At 39.7% G+C, this 22,026-nt stretch overlaps 1 protein-coding gene across 1 annotated transcript in view; it reads left to right on the forward strand.

Moving 5' to 3' along the window:
- Window positions 1–17,178, forward strand: part of LOC310896986 (uncharacterized protein) — a 102,839-nt gene extending 85,661 nt beyond the window's left edge. The window contains exon 3 of the mRNA XM_083830061.1: window positions 16,948–17,178. Coding sequence (XP_083686187.1) covers window positions 16,948–17,011 — 64 coding nt within the window. The 3' untranslated portion in view covers window positions 17,012–17,178. The remainder of the gene's footprint in view (window positions 1–16,947) is intronic.
- The last annotated feature ends 4,848 nt before the right edge of the window (window positions 17,179–22,026 follow it).

Genomic DNA, 22,026 nt, shown 5'->3' on the forward strand with positions numbered 1-22,026 from the left:
CAATGGGGGTCTTTTATAAACTGCTTTGTTGTGATCACCTGGCGACACAGTCCAACAAGAGGTGGAATGGGTAGAGATGGGTGCTATGCAGTATGACTGAAGCCAGTCCACTCCAGCTGGAGCTAGCCCTCAGTAGCATGAGCATAGGCCACCTAGCACTTCTTGGTTTTATGCCAGGAGTCTTTCTTTGCTGTGGATGCAAATGGGAGGACAGATGTAATTTAAGAAAAGAGGTGCAGTAGAAATAGTGCCTTCTGTAGACCAACAGGCCCTAGGTTTCTCTGTTTGGTTCTCTCTTGTTTAAGAAGCTGGATTTTTTATTCCCCTCCCCTGACTGAGCTCACACAGTGATGAGACAATGGAATAAAAGTGACCTGCTTGCTAATTCACAAAAATTCAGCCCATGGTTAAAACATCCTGCCAGACACTCACTCAGTGGGCAGTTCTCTGGAGAATTCCCCATTGCAGCCAGTTGTAGGTGGCTCACAGCAGATCTTGCAGTGCTGGCGAACCTCTTTTTCTTTGGGGAGGTAGTTCAATTAGGCTTCTTTTCAGCTGCTGGAGTTTTGTGAAAGGGCTAGAGCAGAAAACTGCTCAGAGGTGCTTGCCTGGCTTTTCTGATACTTCAATCTGTAGTTTAGCCAACTCATCAGATTCCAAGGTAGCAGTGGTTTCTTGTGCCGTCGTAAGAAGTGGGGCAGACCTCGTCAGTCATACCCTTAATACACCCTGAGAGTAGACCCTCTGTACTCTCTGCATGGGAGTTCACCTCTGAGGTCATTCCCAAACATAAGTTGCCTGCTCATTAAATAACGGTATTCGCAGATGGTATATTACAACAATAGAGGTCAGAACCTCAAACATAAAGGCATGTCCCAGTACTCCCTCTGCTTCCTGTGGGTTTTGCAGTCTTCTCTGTTGCAAGGTTGCTATGTGTCAAGCAAGGAACAAGAACAATTTTAGCAAAGTCCATAATATATTGTATTTATACACCAGACAATTCAAAAAGGGAGGAAAGAAGAAGGAGATGGAGAGAGGAAAGGAGGGGAGGGAGGACAAGAAGAGAAGGAGGGCATAAAGGGAAAGAAAACATCTATGTTTCTCTCCTTTTTTTTTCTCTCTTTTTTTTTTAGTTTTCAGTCAACTTCATTTGCAAACTTTTGTGATTTTTCTTACATCATGACATTGGTTTTGTTCATACTCATACAACAATGTCTCTTAAGCAGAAAGCTTTCCCTCTCTATAAAAGAACAGTGGGCAGGAACTGTCTTCTTAAAATAACACAGAGGGCTTGAACTAAACAAATCAGCTTTGTGTAAAGTCTCTCAGGTATGCAGAATCAAAAGAAGAGAACTCAAAGAGAAAATGGAAGAAGACATTAGAAAATAGTAGAACAAAAGAGGATCCAGGCAATGTGTTATAGACACTGACAAAAAAATAAAATAAAAAAGAGCACTACAGAGAACAGACATGGTCTGTTTTGACCTGAGTGTCCTGATCTCTATATTCTGTCCAGAATCAGCTAGAAGTCATTACTTCACTGTGTGGACAGTTCCTGACTATGACCATAGACAAAATTATAAGATGGTATCTGAAAGTAAACTTAAATCATCTGATGTTAACCCTAGGTTCCCATCTAAACATGGAAGGAATACTCCTTTGAGTATTTGATCTGAATTCTGAAATAATCAGAAACATAACTTTCTCTTCTCAAACTGGGTTAGAAAAAAAGCCCAAATATAACATCTTTCTAAAATGCGTCTAATCTGATTTGAGAGATCCTAAACAAAGACATTCCTCCTTCTTTTTCTGGTAAATTATTTTAATGTTTAGCTGACCTCATTGCTAGAAATGGCAAGGTTACCTTCAACCTCCAAAGTTAATCTACTTCAGATGGTATTGTCTATTTATCTCCATCAAGAAAACCTCTTTCTGTACATGAACACCCATACACAGTGATCCTAAGAATATGTCATTGACTAGCCTACAGTGACTCACTGTCATCCCTGGATACTTGAAGGAAAGTGGAGGATAAACCATCATCCTTCCCCTGGTATATCACCTCAGTTTTGGGCAACAAGATATGCAGGCATTTCCCAGGTGGGAAGCTGCTTCTGGATTTTTTTATTTTATTTTATTTTATTTTATTTTATTTTATTTTATTTTATTTTATTTTATTTTATTTTATTTTATTTTATTTTATTTTATTTTATTTTATTCTTTTTTCTAATAAAACAGAGTTGTTTGACTCCTTAAGGTTCCCATTGTTTTTGTTTTGTTTTGTTTTGTTTTCTTTCCTGACACTGAATTGTTTCTGTGGCTTTCTTCAAGTGCCTTTTGACATTTACAGTGTCCTTTCATGAAATGCATGCACAAAGGCAACACTATTCCAGCATGAAATAATCTTGGAAAAATGGAAGGAAGCTCTATGGCAGGCTGCAAAAATATTCTCTTTCTATTTCCTAAGCGAAAACTATGTCAGTGACAAGGCACTGGGACTCCAACCCTCCTGACTAAAAATCAAGAGCAATGCTGGCAGCCTGGGGATTCTCTCAAAAAGAAAGTGAAATTTGTTAACTTTCTGGGCCTGTCAGTTCCTTTGCTTGGACTATGTAAGCACTATGAAAGACTTGATGACTTCTGCCAGTTTAACTTCCGACAGGTAACTTCTGTAAGAGAATTGGACTCACAGTGGGTTTACTGACTTCTGTTATGGGTGCTATTAGGTGGGCTGTGTTTCCCCATGACCTAGCTAGGTCCACATTTTAGACCTGTTAAAGTTAGCTATCCCTCTCATGCTTTTCATATTGCCTTGTACTTTTGGCTTAAAGCACACTGTGCTAAATCAAACAAAACAAAACGCACCTAGCAAGACTGCACTATTGCCTTTGTTTTCCTTCCAAAGCTGAAAAGTGTCCTTGCATTGTCTGTGTTCTATCTTCCTCTGCCCTCTTCATCAGGAAAAAGCTGCAGAGGAGCTTCAGACTTTTTTCCTTTGAGCTGTGCTGAAATCTGGCTCTGTTAACAAGCAGCCTTTTGATTCTTCTGAACACTCCGCAGCTTGGACCCTGTTTTCCTTGACACTCTGCCAAGCCTATTACACATGTCTGAGCAGCCAGGGAAACAGAAGAATTACGATTTCCATTTGGCTTTTACTAGTGCTTAGTCTAATTTTTGCTGGCTTTGAAATACAGCAATAGCTTTTATTTTATTTTATTTTTCCCTGTCACTTTGCCATTTTCCTTTTCTTTTTTTTTTTTTTCTCTCAGAAAAAGAAAGGAAAACAACAATAAAAATTTGATAAAGTGAAATCCCCTTTCCCTTCACTGCTTTATCAAAAAATACTTTTTTGTTCCAGAACAAGATTTCATTATCTGAAAATTTTTGTTGCAGGAAGAAGAGTGTTAATGAGGTCATATGTAATCAGAACATATGGAATTGCCTTACCATTATCTGATTCAACTGCTTTAGAAGGAGGGTGACAGAGAGGTATGTGTGTGTGAAGAGAGGCAGTTGCAATAGCTAATAGAGCATTCCTGTGCCAAGTGAGCAGGAGAGCATGTATCTAAGAAGCACAAGCAGTCGTTGGTAGAGGATATTCACAGCTGGCTATTTAAATGAACGACTTCCCCATCACCCTCTCCCCTTGAGATCCCACTGCTCTTAGTCTTACAATGGACAAAAGGCTGGTTACCTCACCAGGACTAGAGCACTGACTACAGGAAAGTGAGGTTCATATGGTAGCACATAAAACCTGCAGGAAAGAGGAGGTGGTGGCAGTATGCAAGAAAGCATGGCCAGGACTAGGGGTGTGGGTTAGATTCCCACATTCCTCTTGAGAAAGCAATGTGAGAGGGAGGCCCAGGTTTTTTGCCTGTACAAAAACAAGTGCAGTATAGGGAAAAAGAAGCAGGAAGAGATGTAAATGTGAACAGTTGCAGTGCAATGATGTTGCTAGGATCAGACAGGAGTAGTGAGATAACACATGACAACTGTGGTGCAATGAAGACTTTCTAGGGAGAACAGAGAGGTGAGGCAAGAGCACATGCACAATGCAAAGTTGAAATACACAGAGATCTGATGTAGAACAGGCAACGGGCAACTTCAGTAGCCTTCTGTTAATGAGTGAAATACTGCAGGGGTCTGTCCTAGGATCTGTCATTTTTAACATCTTTTCAATGACCTGGAGAAGCCAAGACAACGCACTCCTATGAAGTCTGCAGATGGGGGGAACGGTCAATACACTTGAGAATTGTGCTGCCATTCAGAAGGGTCTATGTAGGCTCAAGAAATAAGCCAACAAGAGCCTTATGAAGTTCAATAAAAACAAAGTCAAAGTCCTGAACACAGAAAAGAATAACGTCTAGGAACAGTACAGTCTAGGGACTGACTAGCCGGGGAGCAGTTCAACATGTGCTGGGAGGAGAAATCAGCTCAGTACAAGTGATCCAGGAAGTTTCCAGAATTGCTAGGGTTAAGTAAGTGTGGCAGGAGGGTGGCCTGGCTTCAGTGAGGATTTCTAACTGGGACCAAACAAGAAAGGAACATATGGCAAGTGAAAATGGGGGACCAAAAAACAAGCAAGCAAGCAAGTAAACAAGCAAAACCAAAACCAGGTAGGATATAGAAGAGCAGCATGCAGAGAGAATTAGGAGGTCCAAAATTTGCCTGAAGTTGAAACTGTCAATCGAAATATCTGAAGAGCCTCAGTTTGCTGGCAGATTCTTCTCTGAAGCTTCCCATAGAGTGGTGCCTCAGGGCAGACTCTGGAAAGGAAGGGGGAGGGAGGTGGGATAAGGACCACTTACAGAAAGTAAACATACACATCCTGTGGGTCCTGATGGGGTACATCCAATGTTGGTGTGCAAGCTGACTGATGTCATTGCAAGGCTCTGTCATCTTTGAAAAGCTATGGTGATCAGAGTAATTCTTTTATGACTGCAAAAATTCAAGCAGCACAGCTGCTTTTATTTATTTATTTATTTATTTTAAGAAAAGAGGAAAAAAGATTCTGGGAACCGCAGGCCTGTCCCAACTGTCCGGAAAGATTACAGGGCAAACCATTCTGGAAGCCATGTCCAGGCATAGCAAGGTGACTGAGAACAGCCAGTGTGGGTTTAACAAGGACAAGTTATCACAACAAAACTGATTGCTTTCTCTGATGATATATGACTGACTACAGATGAGGGGAGAGCACTAGGTGTTACTCACCTTGACTTAGTGAGGCTTTTGACAGTTTCCAATAACATCTTTATGGAGAGATATGGTTTGGCTGGCTGGCTGAAAACCATGTGAAAACCTGGACTGCTGAGTTCAGTTTAGGTGTCAGCTGCTCAACAACTAGCTGACAGCCAGCTACTAGCTATGATCTTTGAGGGTCAATAACGGGGCAGATGCTGTGTAGTATTTTCATTAATGACCTCAGCAATGGGTCAGAATGAACTCTTGCTGAGTTTGCAGACGATGGTAGATTGTGTAGAGCACTTGAAACACTGGAAAGCAGAGTTTTCGTTCAGAAGGACCTTGGTGAACTGGAGGAAATGGGCAGACAGAAGCTTCCTGAAGTTCAATAAAGGCAGACACCACATCCTGCATTTGGAACAGAACAGCCACAAGAAACAGCACAGGCTGGGGACTGACTGGCTCTGTGTCTACCCTGCAGAAAAGGACTTGGTCCTGGTGGACGGCAAGGACAAGGTGAGTCAGTAGCACATGGTAGTGAAAGCTAACAGCGTACTGGGGTTTATAAGCAAGATTGTAGCTTCCAGGTTAAGTGATTGGACTCCAGGTCATTGTCAGCCAGCCAAAAGCATGAGTCCTCTAGGAGACAAAGGATTTAAATCTCACCTGATGGCTTCTGGCTGGATGTTTATAGCTTTGTCAGGTGTGCCCAATCTCATGCCCCAAGGTCCATGTGATAACACTCAGCCATAATGCAGACAAGCCCTGCTTGGGATTCCCAACTTTCTGATGTTAGTCAAGGGTCAAACCACATTCTGGGATGTGCTGCTTGCCTGAGTGCCCAATTTTGTGTTGCTGTGCAGAGGTAGTATGAATGGAAACCTATTGGGTGGGACAGAGTGTTTTGTAGCTTTCACAAATACATTTTTATCAGCAGGGGAGGGTGTGTGATCCTCAATATATTAATTTACTGTCCTCAGCAAGTGAAGACTCACTTGACTGTTACAGAGAGGTATTGTGTCTAGTAGTGTCTTTGAGGGCCTGTAACCACCAGTACTTAAAATCAATACTGTATACCCACCATAATATTAGAGACTATAATAAAAACATTTAAAAAAATCTAGGTGGGATGGTATGATATGGAATTAGAAAGCAATGGGGGAAAAGGAGCAACCAGACAGGCAATCTCCACTAGAAAGTAAACTTCTGGTCATCTATTAGTCAGCTTCACTGCTCCTGTTATTAGCATGCTACATACATGGAGCTGGTGGCTGCTTTACTGGGGAGAAGTTGCTGTGCAATATGAAAAACTTGCTACAAATAAATATTCACCAACTTGTGTGAAAAGAAGAGGGAAAAAGCAACCTGTTCTCTGTAAGTTTTTTTTTTCTGCTAAATTTATCCTAAGATCCTAGGCAATTAACTTCTTGTAAGAAGAAACCTATTTTGCTCTACAGGGAAAAAAATTCATGCTGCAAAAATATGGTGAAGGTTGAAAGAAATTGAGCTGAATTCACAAGAAAAAAAAAAAGTCAAGTAAAGGGGTCAAGTGAAATTGCTCCATAAAGTGTTCATTTCTATCCTATCTGCAGAGCTTCAACTAGCACAGCAAAAACTCTGATGCCCCATTACCTGTATTTCAAATTCTATCTTCTCAGCAGCTCAGTTCCTACACTGGTCACAGGAAGCTTTACTTGACTATTAGAAAAAAAAAAAAAAGAGATTAAAAAAAAAAAGAGAAAAAAAAAGAAAAAAAAGGAAAAAAAAAAGAAAAAAAAGAAAAAAAAGAGGGGGAGGACGGAGATCAGATCCCTAAACTTGTCCACTTCAATCCAACCTATCCAAGGACAAACAAAACCAAGTTTGTTTCTGTTTCTGCCTTGCAGGAAGCACCATTTCAGGACTAAAGATTTTCTCTTAAAACAAAACTAAACAAAAATGTATTAGATCCTCCAGTTTCTCTCTCTCTCTCTTTTTTTTTATCCCTATTTTTTTTAAAGCAAAGTTAGATTGACACAGCTGCTCCTCCTAGATACAAGAGACAAACCCTTCCAAGATAAGCAGTCCTCCTCATAGCTGAGCAAATATCATTTAACTGCCTACAATCCAAACAGCAGAATCAAGGCTGAAGCTGTAAATAAGGCCTTGAAATCCTTTCTGCCCTAAAAGAGGGGTCATTTTTTGATTGTAGGAGTGGAGTTCCTAATGCCCAATATGTAGAACTGTTGAAGATCAGAAGAGGTCAACCTGAAATGAGTCAATACCTCTCTACATGGCAAGCTGAGGACCTATATATTTGTGATTTCTTCCAACAGTGATCTAGCTGCAGTAACTGACAGTCATCCAGTAACTGATTAGTCAGAGATTACATCTAACAGTGTTATACAATTGAATTAAAGTTGTGAAGATACTGTAGTTCACATTTGTGTCTGTGGATATTCACTTTTCTCGCAAAGTTCCCTTTGCTCCATAGAATAAATTTATCAGCAAGCACAAATAAATTATTCATGTAGAAAATGTTGTGGTCAACAGAATAAGTAAGGCCTAGGAAAGCTATCTTGTCAAGGGTAGTAATTCAAGACAAAATTATGAAGCAAGGATGAGCTGCCTGCAACAGGGGAGATTAGAGCTGACTAGAGTAACCTTAGACCCACGAAAGTAAAAATTTTAGGCAGTGCATAAGAAGACTTTAGCAGTGGCATTACATTTTAACCACAGCAGATTCATTTTTTGTTTTGGATATGGCCGGAAGAACCTGCAGAACAGGTTTATTTCTATTTATTGCAAGATGTGTGCTATAGAGACCTGTTAGTTAATTCTATTATTTAATTGTGTTAGGGCACAAAGGCTTGCACTTGCACATTATTACCTATGTGCCTATTATTACCTTACATGCTGACAAAAAGATGGTATGGCCATCCCTAAATATACCCAGCCACGAGTCCTTCAATGGCAGCATGTTGAATGACCCAGCAAGGTAGAGCTGGACTCAACCATTCATATGACACAGTCACTGACAGGGCGTGCCATGTATGTAGAAGAGTTGTGGTGGGTCAGCACAGGCAACAAGGGAGTTCATCTATCAGAGCAAGAGCCCCTTCCACAAGCAGCCCAATTACAGCTGCAATTAAGTACAGAAATCCAATACAAACTGTTTCCCCTGCTTGACTGCATTTCAGGGAACACCACTCTTGTTGAAGGCACCAGCCACTGTATGTAACAATTCGTGTGACTTCACAGAAGAAGCTTTCTTCACTGTTTGCTGACAATGCCCTGTTTCCTTTGTCTGGTCTGAAGACTATCAGTTACCAGAGAAATGTCTTCAGGCCTGATTTGTGGATCAATGAACACATTAATACATACATCTGCTTCCTTCCAGGCAGCCCTGTGTGGTGTCACCAGCTCCAAAGGATTCCCACACCCCTCATATATATCCGTAGCTCTTGCTATACACAGAACAGCTACCTGAATGCCAGCCAAAGCTGGAAGACCTTTAGATAACAGCATGAAAAAAAAACAAAAACAAAAAAAAAAACACAGAAAGTGACTAACTCAGAAGAAGAGAAAATACTGTGTAAAACAGAGAACAGATTTGGAAGAGTTTTCTTCTTCCAGAGCATAACAAAACACAGTAGTTTACCAACAAGCAGCTCCTTTTCATGTCAAAAAAAAAAAAAAAGTTTCTTGTCTCGGTTATAAATATGAAAGGGTGCATGGCAAAGTCTAATGGTGAAGAGACTACAAAGAAAATGGATACAGTTATCTTGTTTGAGCTGGTACAGTACCTGCAACACCTAGGTGTTAACAGCAAACCACTGAATGTTAATACTTGGCTTACAGGTCATGAACACAGGAATTTAAGGGCCGTGTGTGTGTGTGTGTGTGTGTGTGTACTGACCAAACTCACAGAGACAGAACAAGAGACAAAGTTCAAATGGTGCAAAATCGTCATTTAAGCTCCAGTTCCAGAAGGCGGAAGCTGGACTGCAGCATGCAGACCCACTGTCTAATTAATAAAATTAATAGAATCATGGAATAACTTACATATGAAGGAAATTCTAGAGGTCATCTGGCCCAATCCCCACTTCAAGCAGGGCCACCTTTGATTAGACTTCTAAAGGCCCTGCCCAGTAAAGCTCAAAGTACTTCCAAGGGAGTATAAGAAAGGAAAGGAAGAACAATGCTGGGGGGTATCTGAATTAGCATTTCAGAAACTGTATTTAGGAGAGTAGTTGAAGGAATAGAGGGTACGAGCAAGAAAAAAAATAGTTTTGATAAAAGAATTGCTTGATACATGTGAGAGAAGTTGATTTTGTTTGTTGAATGGGGATACAGCTTTCCGAAATATGGCAAACCACATTTTGTGGTATATAGCACATAAATAAGCATAAACAAAGACTAGGGTTAGTACACAGTCACCTCTTGCCATCTCTTCCTTATACAATTGTCTAAGAGAAAGGAAAAAAAATGATTTTTGGATAAAATAGTAGATTTGGAGTTCTTTCTACTTCTTGCCTATTGAACTGATTACTGGTGTAATCTGTTGGGGCCATGGGAGTTTGGTAGAAGGTAGTGTTTTCAATATTCTCTACCAGAAAAGTCTAAACTTAGAGTAGAAAGCAGTGTTATATCATAAGTGACTTCATTATGGTCCTGGAATGTTTTTCTCAGGACTCCAGTGTTCATGACATAAGAGTTGGTGACACTGGGGATTCAACTTCTTTACTGCCATGCCTTTGCAAGAAGCATTAGGTAGGATACTAAATTTATTAACAGAATAACTCAAACAATGGGAGGCAGCAGAGGTGGGGTGGAGTATCTATCTAGAAATATGCCAAAATTGTCATTTACATTGTTTCATCAAAAAGGCAACAATTTTTTTCTACAGGCAAAATTATGAATTAGAATGATCCACGTTAGTTCATTTACAGTTCAATTGGGATGCAAGAAACATCCCCAGTTTTTCAGAGTTAGCTGGGTTACTGCAACTGTAACTACTGAACAAAAAGCATTAAAGAGAGGGTTAAACTCAGAGGAGGTTTGCGATGGAAAGGGGGCTTTTCCTTGCAAGTGCTCTCATTTATTATCAATAAAATCATTAGTTCTAACTGTCCAGGTTTCAATACAGGAACGGGCTTAAATCTTCACTACAGTCTATCTCACAGTATGCAACCATCTCCCATCTTCTTCTATAATTGAACAAAAATCAAACTTTAGCATCATTGAAAGACTAACTCTAAAACATTGTCCTTTTTTCTTTAAAGTATTTAAGAGAAACTGAAACGATTGTGAGTTTATATTTCAGCAGCAAGTTCTCCAATCTCCCGTTAAGTCATTCATCTTCAGTCTATTCCTCCAGCAAGTGTTTACTACTCAGATGATCCATGTATGCCACTGTGCTTATTTGCTGTGTGCCTTGTAAGGCATTTGTCTCTGCTTGCTAACAACAGGTCTTCTAGCATTTCAAGAAACAGACACTAGGAAAACTGAGGGCAGAAGCTCAGAATGCGACCATTGAATGTGTTGCTTGGGAGCTTAAAAAGAGACATCAAACCACACATCACTAAAGTGATCCTTGACAAAAATAGACAAAAACAGGAGTTACAAGTTCAAAAATGTTTGCCTAAAAATCAAAGTCACAGCTCTTTTCTGCTTCAATACTTTTCTTCCAAAGTAAATGCCAGAAGTAACTAGCAAGTATTAAAAAATGCCTTCCACTTTACATTTCCACCACCAGCCGGTGGATGCTGGTCTATGTTTCTGTCAGTAGTTACTTGTAAACCTTTCAAGATGCAAGGGCCACAAAGAAGGAACGGGTATAGAAAGAAGGCATAATAGTAAAAAGTTTACTTGGCCCACCTTGGCTTTACAAAATTAACTTTTCCCTAATCATAGCATGAAATGAACTCACTGTTTTCTTATGCCAGCTGCACAACCAGAGGGATTGTATAGCTTTATCCAGACCTTATTCATACCCAATGGTTGTGGTGGATTTGTCGTTTCAATTATGCATGCTCTGAGAGTAGAAAGCTGAATTCATAATGAAGTTCCAATGCCATCAAGGAGAAAATCAACTTCATATGCTGAAGTACTATACAGAGTATTTTTGCCTTATACCTGCCTACAAAACCATTTCCAAAGACAGCAGGAGGGAGATAAGTCTCATGTATAGAAAAACAACAGTACACTTACTGTGTCTCAGACCCATCCATTGTTGCAAATTGACTCTATAAAATGCACTCCTCCACTTTGCTGAATAGCCAACTCAGCCTTCTCTTCCTTCTCGCTGGGTAATATAACCAACTCCCCAACTTCTTCACCATGTGTCTCTTAATTGTGATGACCTAGTAGCTCCAAAATTCACTCTAGACATACACATCACTTCCAGAACATGATACTCAAATGTGTCTAGCAGAAAATATTCATTTTAGCCTGCAGATAAGACTGAAAATTTTTAAATATTAGAATTAATCTTCTAATTGTGCACCCTCCTCTTAAAGCCCCACTTTTTCTCCAGTATGCTTTCCCCTATCCTTCTTACTCACTGTCAACAGCAAGCATAAATCCAGTTCCTCCACTGCAGTAGAATTGAATGAGTGATGGACAAGCATAAAGTTAACTGTATCAGGTCAAAGTCAAATCTGAGATTATTTCATTTCCCAGACAAAAAATCTATTTTCACGACTGAGGTTATTGACAACACACATGATCTACCAGAGAAATGAATGTAGAACCCAGAATAAACTAGGTAAATCCTTGCAGCCATACCTTTTGTAATAGCCACATTTGAGGTGTAAACTTGTACACAACTACCATCATATATTCAAAATATGTTTCATATTTGTCCTAGAGTTTTGTTTATTTGGTGGAGGAGGGAGGAGAAAGAAGGGGAAAAAAGACTTTCAGAATGCTTTCCATTTGGCTGAAGACACCTCCTTTACTGTTAATCATTTAGCAGGCCTTACAGTGTTTTCTTTCTTTTACCTTGGAAAAACAAACTCATCACTTCTCATTTTTCTCTGGAAATTTTATTGGCCAGAAATGTGACAGCTTTACGAGGCACACGGGCAGTTGTTATGCTGATGTCAGTTGAAAATAGTAACAGTACCTTCTAGCAATGAAGTATGAAAATGATGTGCACTAATTACCTGGTTTTAATTCTTACTACATACTCTTTGGTTTCATGAGTACCTCCCTTATCTCCCCACCTTAAAGATAAAGAAGCAGCAGCCCAAAATAAGTGAAACCTTCTGAATCTAAGTTGTAACAAATTTGAAATGCATCTTGAATTTGAACCCAGGATTCTGATGTAACCACCGGGCTTCCAAACACATAATTCCTCTAGGGGAAGTAATTAAAATAAATAAAAATAGTCAACTCACTTGGCCACTCTGAGATCCAGCTAAAAGGATTCCTAGCACTATAAAGAGAAGACTGAATAGCAACATGTTGATAAAGCCTTTGGTTTTCATTGAATTATAGAATCATTGAATGGTTTGGCTTGGAAGAGACATTAAAGAGACATACAGTTCCAACCCCCATGTCATGGTCAGAGATGCCACTAGATCAGGTTGTCCAGGGCCCCATTCAACCTATCCTTAAATGACTCTCTAGGATGGAGCATCCACAGATTCTCTGGGCAACCTGTTCCAGTGCCTCACCACCCTCTGAGTGAAGAATCTCCTCCTAATATCTAATTTAAATCACTCCTCTTTTGGTTTAAAGCCATTACCCCTTGTCCTATCACTATCTTTTCACGTAAAATGTCTCTCTCCATCTTTTTTATAAGCCCCCTCTAAGTACTGAAACGCCACAGTGGGGTGTCCCTGGAGCCTCCTCTTCTCCAGGCCAAGCATCCTTAGCTCTCCCAGCCTTTCTTTGTAGGAGAGGTGCTCCAGCCCTCTGATCATCTTCATGGCCCTCCTCTGGACCCAGTCTAAGTGATTCATATATTTCTTGCACTGGAGGCCCCAGACCTGGACACAGTACTCCAGGTTTGGCCTCAAAAGGGCAGAGTAGAGGGGAACAATCACCTCCCTTGACATGCTGGCCATGCCTCTGTAGATGCATCCCAAGATGCAGTTGGCCTTCTGGGCTGCAAGCATGCAACTCTAGCTTGTGTCAAGCTTTTTGTACACCAGAACCCCCAAGTCCTTCTCCACAGGGCTGCTTTCAATGCGTTCTTCTCAGTCTGTACTCATGTCTGAGATTGCTCTGACCCAGGTGCAGCACCTTGCACTTGGACATGTTGAATCTTAGGTTCACATGGGCCCATTTCTCAAGCTTATCCAGGTCCCTCTGGATAGCATCCCTTCCTTCTGTTGTTGTCAACTGCACCACTCAGCTTGGTGTCACCTGCAAACTTGCTGAGGCTGCACTCAATTCCATTGTCTCTGTCGTTGATAAAGATATTAAACAGCGCTGGTATCAAGATGGACCCTAGAGAGACACCACTCATCACCAGCCTCCATCTGGACATAAAGACATTGACCACAACTCTCTGGCTGCAGCCATCCAGATAATTCCTTATCCACTGAATAGTCCACCCTTCAAATCCATCTCTCTCCAGTTTAGAGATCAGGATATTGTGTGGGAGCGTGTCAAAAGCTTTACAGAAGTCCAGGTAGATGACATCAGTCAGTCTTCCCTTGTCAGCTGATGCAGTCACTCCATCTTAGAAGGCCACCAGATTCGTCAGGCACAATTTGCCCTTGATGAAGCAATATCGGCTGTCTCAGATCACCTCCCTGTCTTGCAAGTACCTTAACATTGCTTCTAGGAGGATCTGTTCCATGATCTTCCCAGGCACAGAGGTGAAACATTGTAAGCTTTGTTTCTTAACTTGGTCGGTCTGATGGCAAGGAAAAGACTGTTTATCTTTAACAATTGCTGGGTGGCCTACACAAAACAAATTGGTTGTTAACTTGATCTTACAAAGAATAGAAATTGAACAAGATAACCATTACAGCTACAAGAATAATTTAGAGTGATTTATACACACAGTGAATCAAAGAGTTTTATTCCTTGCAAAAAAGTCAAAGCTTTCACTGAAGAGGGATCTGTGCATTGGAATAGAATGCAGATAATTCTTTCCCAAATACAGATCTTTTTTTGGGGGGGTGTGTGAAAATTTATGCTCACACGATGCATTATAAGCATAAGCCATGCAAGTTTCATCTGTCTTTGATAATGAACTTGATAGCCACTTGAGACGAGAGCAATGAGCTTATATTAATTTCAATATAGTCTGGATCTAGGCATGCAACAAGAATTATTTTGAAGGTGTTGATCTTCATTATGTCATGACTGATCAAAGATGTCAAAAGGATAAAGGGAGTCTCCCTCTGAAGATCTGTGGGTAAGTTTTGTTCCTTCAAGATCATAACACTAAGGCATCAAGTGGCAGGTGTTTACTTTTTACCCAAAAGTTATGCAAAACACCTTGAAATATTAGCCCTTCCTTCTTATAACTGTAGCTAAAATAAGCTTCCAAATTTTGAAGTGGATTTTCCAACCTCTGGAGGGCTTTAGAGCACCATCCATTTTTCATACTGTAAAGAGAGGATGCCTGTGTCAATCCATTTTAATAGCTGTAATTAGTTGTGTTTCTTGATTCAACAAATACAACTCATTTCATTTGGAAGAAAGGAACAAGAAAAAGTAAAGAACATTGGCTAAGAAGCTTTAAGCCTTTCATGGGACATATGGATATTGCTTCAGCACAGCTTTTAGTCTTTCAGTACCTCAGTTTTCTATAGGTGGAATGGAAGTGCTCAATATTTTCCTGCCCTATACACCAAAGGAGAAATTGCATGTGGAAATAGGTTCCAGTGTACAAGAAGTGCCAACTTTCCCTTCCCTTTTTTGTCTGTCCATCCCTGGACTCTGTTGAAGGAATCCTGCCTGCAGTTATATTAGTGCTGCACCTATAATAGTCTGCTCAAATAAGGCCAAAAATGTTCAAGATCTGGAGAATGGATGTCTACGATAATAAATGGTCAAGCAGGTTATTTCTTGGCAAGCCTTTGCCTATGCAGTGAGTTTCCAAGCACAGCTGATCTGACTCCAGCGGGGTCCCTTGCAAGGAACATAAAAGATGGAAGCAGTGTTCTGGGAAGGCTGAGTGTCTCATCTCTTGGTGAAGAGGATAGAGGTGCTTCAGACTAGGACACTAACAGTTCCTTTGTGTGTTTTTATGAACCTTGAATGTAGAAAGAGTTAGTCAATTGTTATTTTCAAAGATGGAAAGTCTAATAGTTTAAACCAGTAGTTTAAATACATATTTTTTTTCCAATAATAGGTGTTAAGTTAATTGCTCTTACTAGATTTCATTTTTGCTCTTTTGACTTAATATTTTCTAAATGGAATGCAATAAAGATGTGATAAAATTAAGACCTGACACTTTTCTTAAAGTGGTCAGACTGTCATTTTAACAAAAAGTTGATAACTTCTTTTGAACAATGATTGCAGTGACGTGAGACATTCAGGTCAAAGAAAAGAAAGACTGAAATCACCAGCCCTGTTTCTTTTACCTTAAAAAGGATGAGAAGAAATTCAGAATGTACCAAAAGGTGCTAATTTTAGTATCCTTGTCCCTCCAAAGAGAAAACAGCTGTCAGTTAGCCAAATGTATTATTTCTTTATCAGTCATCGGCACAATGAAAAGAAAGATGAAAGAATTTGTCTGCCAAAGCCAACATACTGAGGCCTCAGGCACATGGAATACAACCCAAGGCCAAGTCCCAGGATTAGTAATGTAAAGAGTTAGCAATCACAACCTGCCACTTCCACTATTCAAGAAAGCTGTGGTGACTACCTGTTGACAAATTGGAGAGGATTCAGAGAAACTATGCTAGTCAATATCAATGAGAGGATATGTGGCCTTCTAGTGAATGGCTTAAATTTATTCATTGGGTTATGAAAAGGGCTGCTAGATCACAACCTAAAACTATCCACTGGGGGAGTGAGAAAAGGTTCTAAAAGTAAGAAAAGAATCTGACAGTCCTGAAAGGTCCAGATAACTGACTAAAGCTAGGCAAATTCAGATTCAAAATGAGGTATACTTCAGAGCATTGTCATCAGTCAGGAGGACAATTTACTGAAGGATGTATGGACAATCTATCAGTTGAAGTTAAGATGATGTAGCCTGAAAGACACGTGCTTGGTCAGTCAGGAAAAAAAATTCTGATGCACAAATTTCTAGATGTACATTTGTGCCATAGCAATCATAAGATTAGGATCAAAAGTACACTTGTAAATGACTGAGTAAAGCCAAATCTCTTCTTCCTCATCAAAATGCACATGCTATTGGAATTTTCATGCCTAAATAGCTGTAATCAGTAGTCCAGAGACCCATAAAGTATGACCCACTTGACAAAACAGAGGTTTCCAATATCACGTTAACCAATATCATTGTGAGAATTTCTTCTGTCATTTTTGACAAGAGTGGCAATTGGAAAATTTGCAATGACTGGAAAAAAAAATTCCTCCCTCTCTGAAAAAAAAAAAAAAAGGTAAGGAAGAGAATTTAGGGAACTATAGGTCAGTAAGCCTCCTTTTAGTTCCTAGAGAGATTAATGTAAAAATCCTTTTTGAAGGAGGCATTTGAAGGGCAAGAAGGTGATTGGAACCAGCCAACATGGATTTACTATGGGGACAAATCACCCTGAACAACCCAGTTTCCTTCTGTGATGAAATGACTGGCTCTGTGGATAAGGGGAGAGTTACTCACCCTGACTTTAACGTGTTTTTTTTTTTTTCCACTAGGTCCCCTGGTATCCTCACAGATAAACTGCAGATATCTGCATGGGATGGATTACAAAGCATGTGAAATACCGTTTGGACTACAGATCTCAAAGGACAGTGTTAAAAATACCATACCTTACAGAACTTCTCCATATCTAAAATGGCCTTATTTTTATTTTTCCATGGACTTGGTGTTCCATGTGGTTCTTTGCTGAGGGAAAAAATATTTTCTTCCAGTGCCTTTTTTCCCTCTCCCCCCCCCCCTTTTTTTTTTGCACAGATATGAATAGAAATCACTGTATTTATGAGATGGAAGGGTGTAGAGAAGCACTGGGGAGAGCAGGCGAGAAGCATACCTGTTAATTGCACTGAGTTGTGTGCATCATGTACAAGTTATCCTGCTGAAAGCATCTTTGAACTGAATCACTAGGTACACATGCATTGTTCTTCCATACAAAATCTGCCTTGGAGCAACTGGGAGAATGAATTCCTTAGAAAAGCTTCAGGCTTCTTTGGGAAGACATACTGCTTATACAGGAATAGGTAACTTTGGGCTAGATGACTCATACCTGTAAAAATAGCTGAAATGCAGATGAAGAGAAATTTAATCCAAACTGGAATAGAGTGACTTGCTCTGATAAGGCTTCAGGCTAAGAATCATGGTGCAGCTCAGTCCCTCATAGATTTCTGACTTCACCAGTGTTTAATCAGTTGCCATATGTGAATATATAATATACAGAAAGGTAATAGTCACCAGGTTAGCTGAGTTTGGAAGGAGCAGTTTCCAAACTGCAATTGTTCTGGCTTCACCGATTTGCAGTAAAGACTACAGCAACTCCTTGCTGGCCATACCCACATATAGAGAAGCCTTTGGAAAATTATTCAGACATCTGTGTCCTACTTTGAAGTAGGTTGTGTATAGCTCTGCACACATCTATTTATGAACCTCATCTAAAGACGTTTCCATCTTTTTCTGTTAATTAGAGAAAGAAAAATCTCTTCTTAAATGCTTTCTTCTTTCAGCTTTCTTGTAGTTTCCTCTATGTTTCCCTTAATATTAATTTGTCTACAGCACAATACCGAGTCATGGATATATTATTTTTCTGAAATAAAATATGCAAGGCAATTACTAGTCTTTTTGATTTACTCAAAGAAAACTTGCAACGTGTTTTATTTTCTTTCTTCAACTGACACATTCTGAATTGTTAAAAATAATGGAGCTCTTTGAACTGTGTTTGAGGTTAAGGAAATGTAGAAATAAATTAAAAAAAAAGTATTTGCCTGCACCACTTTGGTGATGTCAAATCAACAGATGCTTAGCACCTGAACAGAAAATTTTTTCTTGGAATTTGAGAATTTATGATCATAGCAGGTTAAAGAAGTAAAGGAGTGTTTCATGTCAGTGTTGACTACTCCAGTGCCCATTTTTTGAGCTCTGGAAAGAAGTAGGTACAGTCATACTGATCCCAGTTTACTGATGCACTTCACTAGGAAACCAATCTAATGAGACTTTCTACAGTCAGACTTTTCTTTAGATGAAGGCAGCCATCATTGCTGCCTTCGACAACTGCTGCATTTCCGTTGCAATCTGTCTACCGGGCAGAACAGAGCTCCAAGACCAACCACATACACAGCTAGAACTAAAGTAGCCTAATGATTATGGGAGGAAAAATACATGCATCGCTAAATGCAACTTCACCTCTTCCATCAGCAGCACTGACTTTGATACAAATGTCATAGACCCCGAAACATCAATTGCATCTTAATATTTAGCTTGACTGTGGTGCTAAATGGCCATCATTCAGTCTACAAGACAGCTGAAAAAATAAATTGGAATTAAGCTACTAGTAGCAATTGGTCACAGATAGATACTAGGTTTACAACTCCTTAATTTTCTTCTAAGTTAAAAAACTTCAGTCCATCTACTGACTATTCCTGCAGTAGGTTCCATATTATGAAGAATGAAAAATCTGAAGCTATAAGGGAATAAATAAATAAATAAATTGCATTTAACATCAAAGAAAATTCAAGGGCTACTGCACGAAGTGTATTATTCATTTTCATATTTAATTCATTAAACTCCATCTTTTTTAAAATTTAAATAAACCTTACACTATCTGGGGCTCACTGCCCCAGAGCATTGCAGGTATTCCAGATGTCTCAGAAAACTTACACCTGCTTTGCTACTCCATACACAGGCACTTGAAAAGTCACACACAACTTCTTACACACATAGGCATGAAATATGTATATTTTCATGCATTTTAGAGAAAGCAATGAAAAAAGACTGTCCCTTTATTACTTTTAATATTGCTTTTCTCATTTTATTCTTCCTACCTTTCCCAGACTTTCTTCCCCACTGCCATCTTCTATATCTCCTGTTTTTTTCCCCACAACATTTATCTCCTTTACTTTTTCTATACTTAATACAGATTAGAAATTTGTCAGGCTCTAGAGTGTAATACCATCCTCCCTCCCACCTTTCTCCCTAGAAGAATAAGTGCTCAGCTTCACACCCCCTAAAGATTCCACCTTTACTTTCTTTTCTCCTCTTTCATAAACCCTTCCCTGAATTTTCCCCTTTGCTTCTTCCTCACCACAATTGCCCTTGATTCTTTTTCAGTAATAAAGCTTAAATCTCTAAGCCTCTTCCAGTGCAGTTAAAAAAAAAAACGAAACAAACAACTGTCATTACCTTGGTATATAAGGTGTCAGTGCTAAAAATAGCATTACTTGATTAAAGAAAAGATAACTGAGATGCTCATCCATAGGATTAGTGTCTCAAGAGTAGGCAGGATCAATATAAGGTAGACAATAATCCATCTCTGAGTTTCAGTATTACTACTGCAGAAAATATGATAAAGTGAGAATATATTGTGTCCCTTGTGACAGGAAAATCAAAAAGGAGTAAGATCTGTGAGGAGAATTGCCATCCTGGAAGGTGAGGGGCACATGTTATACTTCTTCTCTAGCATGTGGATTGAAAGAGATGTTGCCCTATGTAACATCTGCAAGGCATATTAGGAAGATGGACACCCATGCGGATTCAGTTATCCTCCCTATTGTACTGACTATCCTGGGAGAGGCAAATCCCCACTGGCACAATGGAAAGCTGGGAAAATGCTGAAAATGTCCGTGATGCCAGGTTCAAATTCATGATGTAGTTCAGAATTTCCTAGGGATTTCTCACAGCTCTTTCTTTTGTGGGGTGGTATCAAAACGGCTTCCCTCACACAGAAGGCCATACAATCAATGTCTTCTCACCTCACCTGCAAAAATACAGAACAGCTTTATCCTCCCTTTCAAAAGTGGTTTAACAATATTACTATATCTGTACACCCTGGTTATGATGAAAAACAGAAGTCAGAAACCTTTCCAGTTTTAAAATGAGTGAGTGACATGTAAGCAGCCGCCAATTGGACTACACCCGAAGCGAATAACAGGCTAGAAATGAACCACTGTCTGCCTTGGGATCAGTGGGGGATCTGGATGAACCTGAGGTATGGAATATCCCTTCATTTCCCACCAGCCCCAACTGGCCTAGCTCTGAAACTATTATGAAAGCATTATGTGGGTAAGTCAACCACTTCAAGATAGGTCTAATGGTAAGGATTCTGGGATAACAGGTTCCGCTTCATACAGTTCCCACAAATCTACACACCAAACAAAACAGATTTTCTCGTTGCTTTAGGGAAAGATGTCCAAGGAAGTGATCTATGCTCCTGGGCTAAGGTTGCAGAACCTTTGTTTCTATACAAGGTACATCTTGCACTTCTCTCTTTTTTTTTGGACTCATTGAGGCTCTGTAGCTGTAGGTCCTTGCAGGACTTGAGTGAAAGAGGAAGAGGAAAGAGTCATGAACATCCCTTGAAAGAACAGGTCTGGAAGTGAGAATGACAAGACAAGCATTTGAGTCCCTCAGCGTACTGTGTAGTAGGTAACAAGTGCTTTTAAAGAGAATTTACAGACACAAAGTGCCACCTCTTGCTTCCCCAATGACAGCAGTTTAGAGGAGCAGGCCTCTGTGGTACTCTGAATAGTTAAGCACTGGATTGAGAGAATGCTCTAATATGGAAAAAAAAAAAAAAAAAAAAAGACTTCTTTTTCAACAGAAAGTATTACATTAAATACATATATATATATTTTCTAGCTCTCAGATTCAGTCAAGCTTGCAAACAGCCATAAGCACGTTTTGGCTAATACCATCCAAATAAGCACAGTGATCAATGACCTTTACCAAATGCTTTCTAAAGGTAAAATTACCACTATTTCTGACCCTTGCAATGACATGCAAGCCTTGCAACAAGCAACAGACACTTTTCACTGTAATATCCGTTGCAACTCATGTGAAGAAGAAGAATCACATGAAAGGGCTGAGGACTAGATAATGAGGGGGAGTCTTCCATAAGTCACAAGGAGAGAGTTAGGAGCAGCTGTATGTTTCACTACCTTTTTGTTTTCTACTGACTTTGATAAGGTCAGGTGTTTTGCAATTGTGATTTTGGAAAACTCTAGACAGGAGGTATCAGATAGACAAGCTCCTCTTGCTTTATAGAGGTATGGAATTACAGTGGAATTAGAATTCCCCCTCTCTTCAGTCAGACAACTTAGCAGGTGTTTCTCTTTAGGAAAGATAAGAGAAGAACTGTCATTTTGCAAGTACAGGATTTATCACCATTTATTTTTGTCTTCATGTTTATAACTCAGTGACAAAACCATGAATTATAATTGAACTTTTACAATTAGGAAATTAAGATCCATCCCACAACACTTCTGAGGCTAGGTGATGTCTGACCTCCCAGCCTTCCTGCATTGAAAAATTTTCCAGAGTCTATTGTAAGCAAGTTTATTTACAAAAATTGATGGGGAGCTAGCACTTTGTGACCTCTGGGCCTATCGAAGTTGGTGACAGCTGTCAATATCATACCAGTATTAATGGATAGGGATGCACCTGAAGGCATAGTCCAATGTGAGCCCTCGAATCTAATCCTAAGAACAAACCAGGCCTAAAAACACACCAAAGAAGGGAGCAGTCATACAGGTATAATTCCTATTCTTTGTATTTTTGCTTGTTTCTTCTTTCACCACAACACAAAACAC

Source organism: Anser anser (genome assembly GCF_964211835.1).
Source record: "Anser anser genome assembly, chromosome: 1".
NCBI lineage: Eukaryota > Metazoa > Chordata > Aves > Anseriformes > Anatidae > Anser > Anser anser.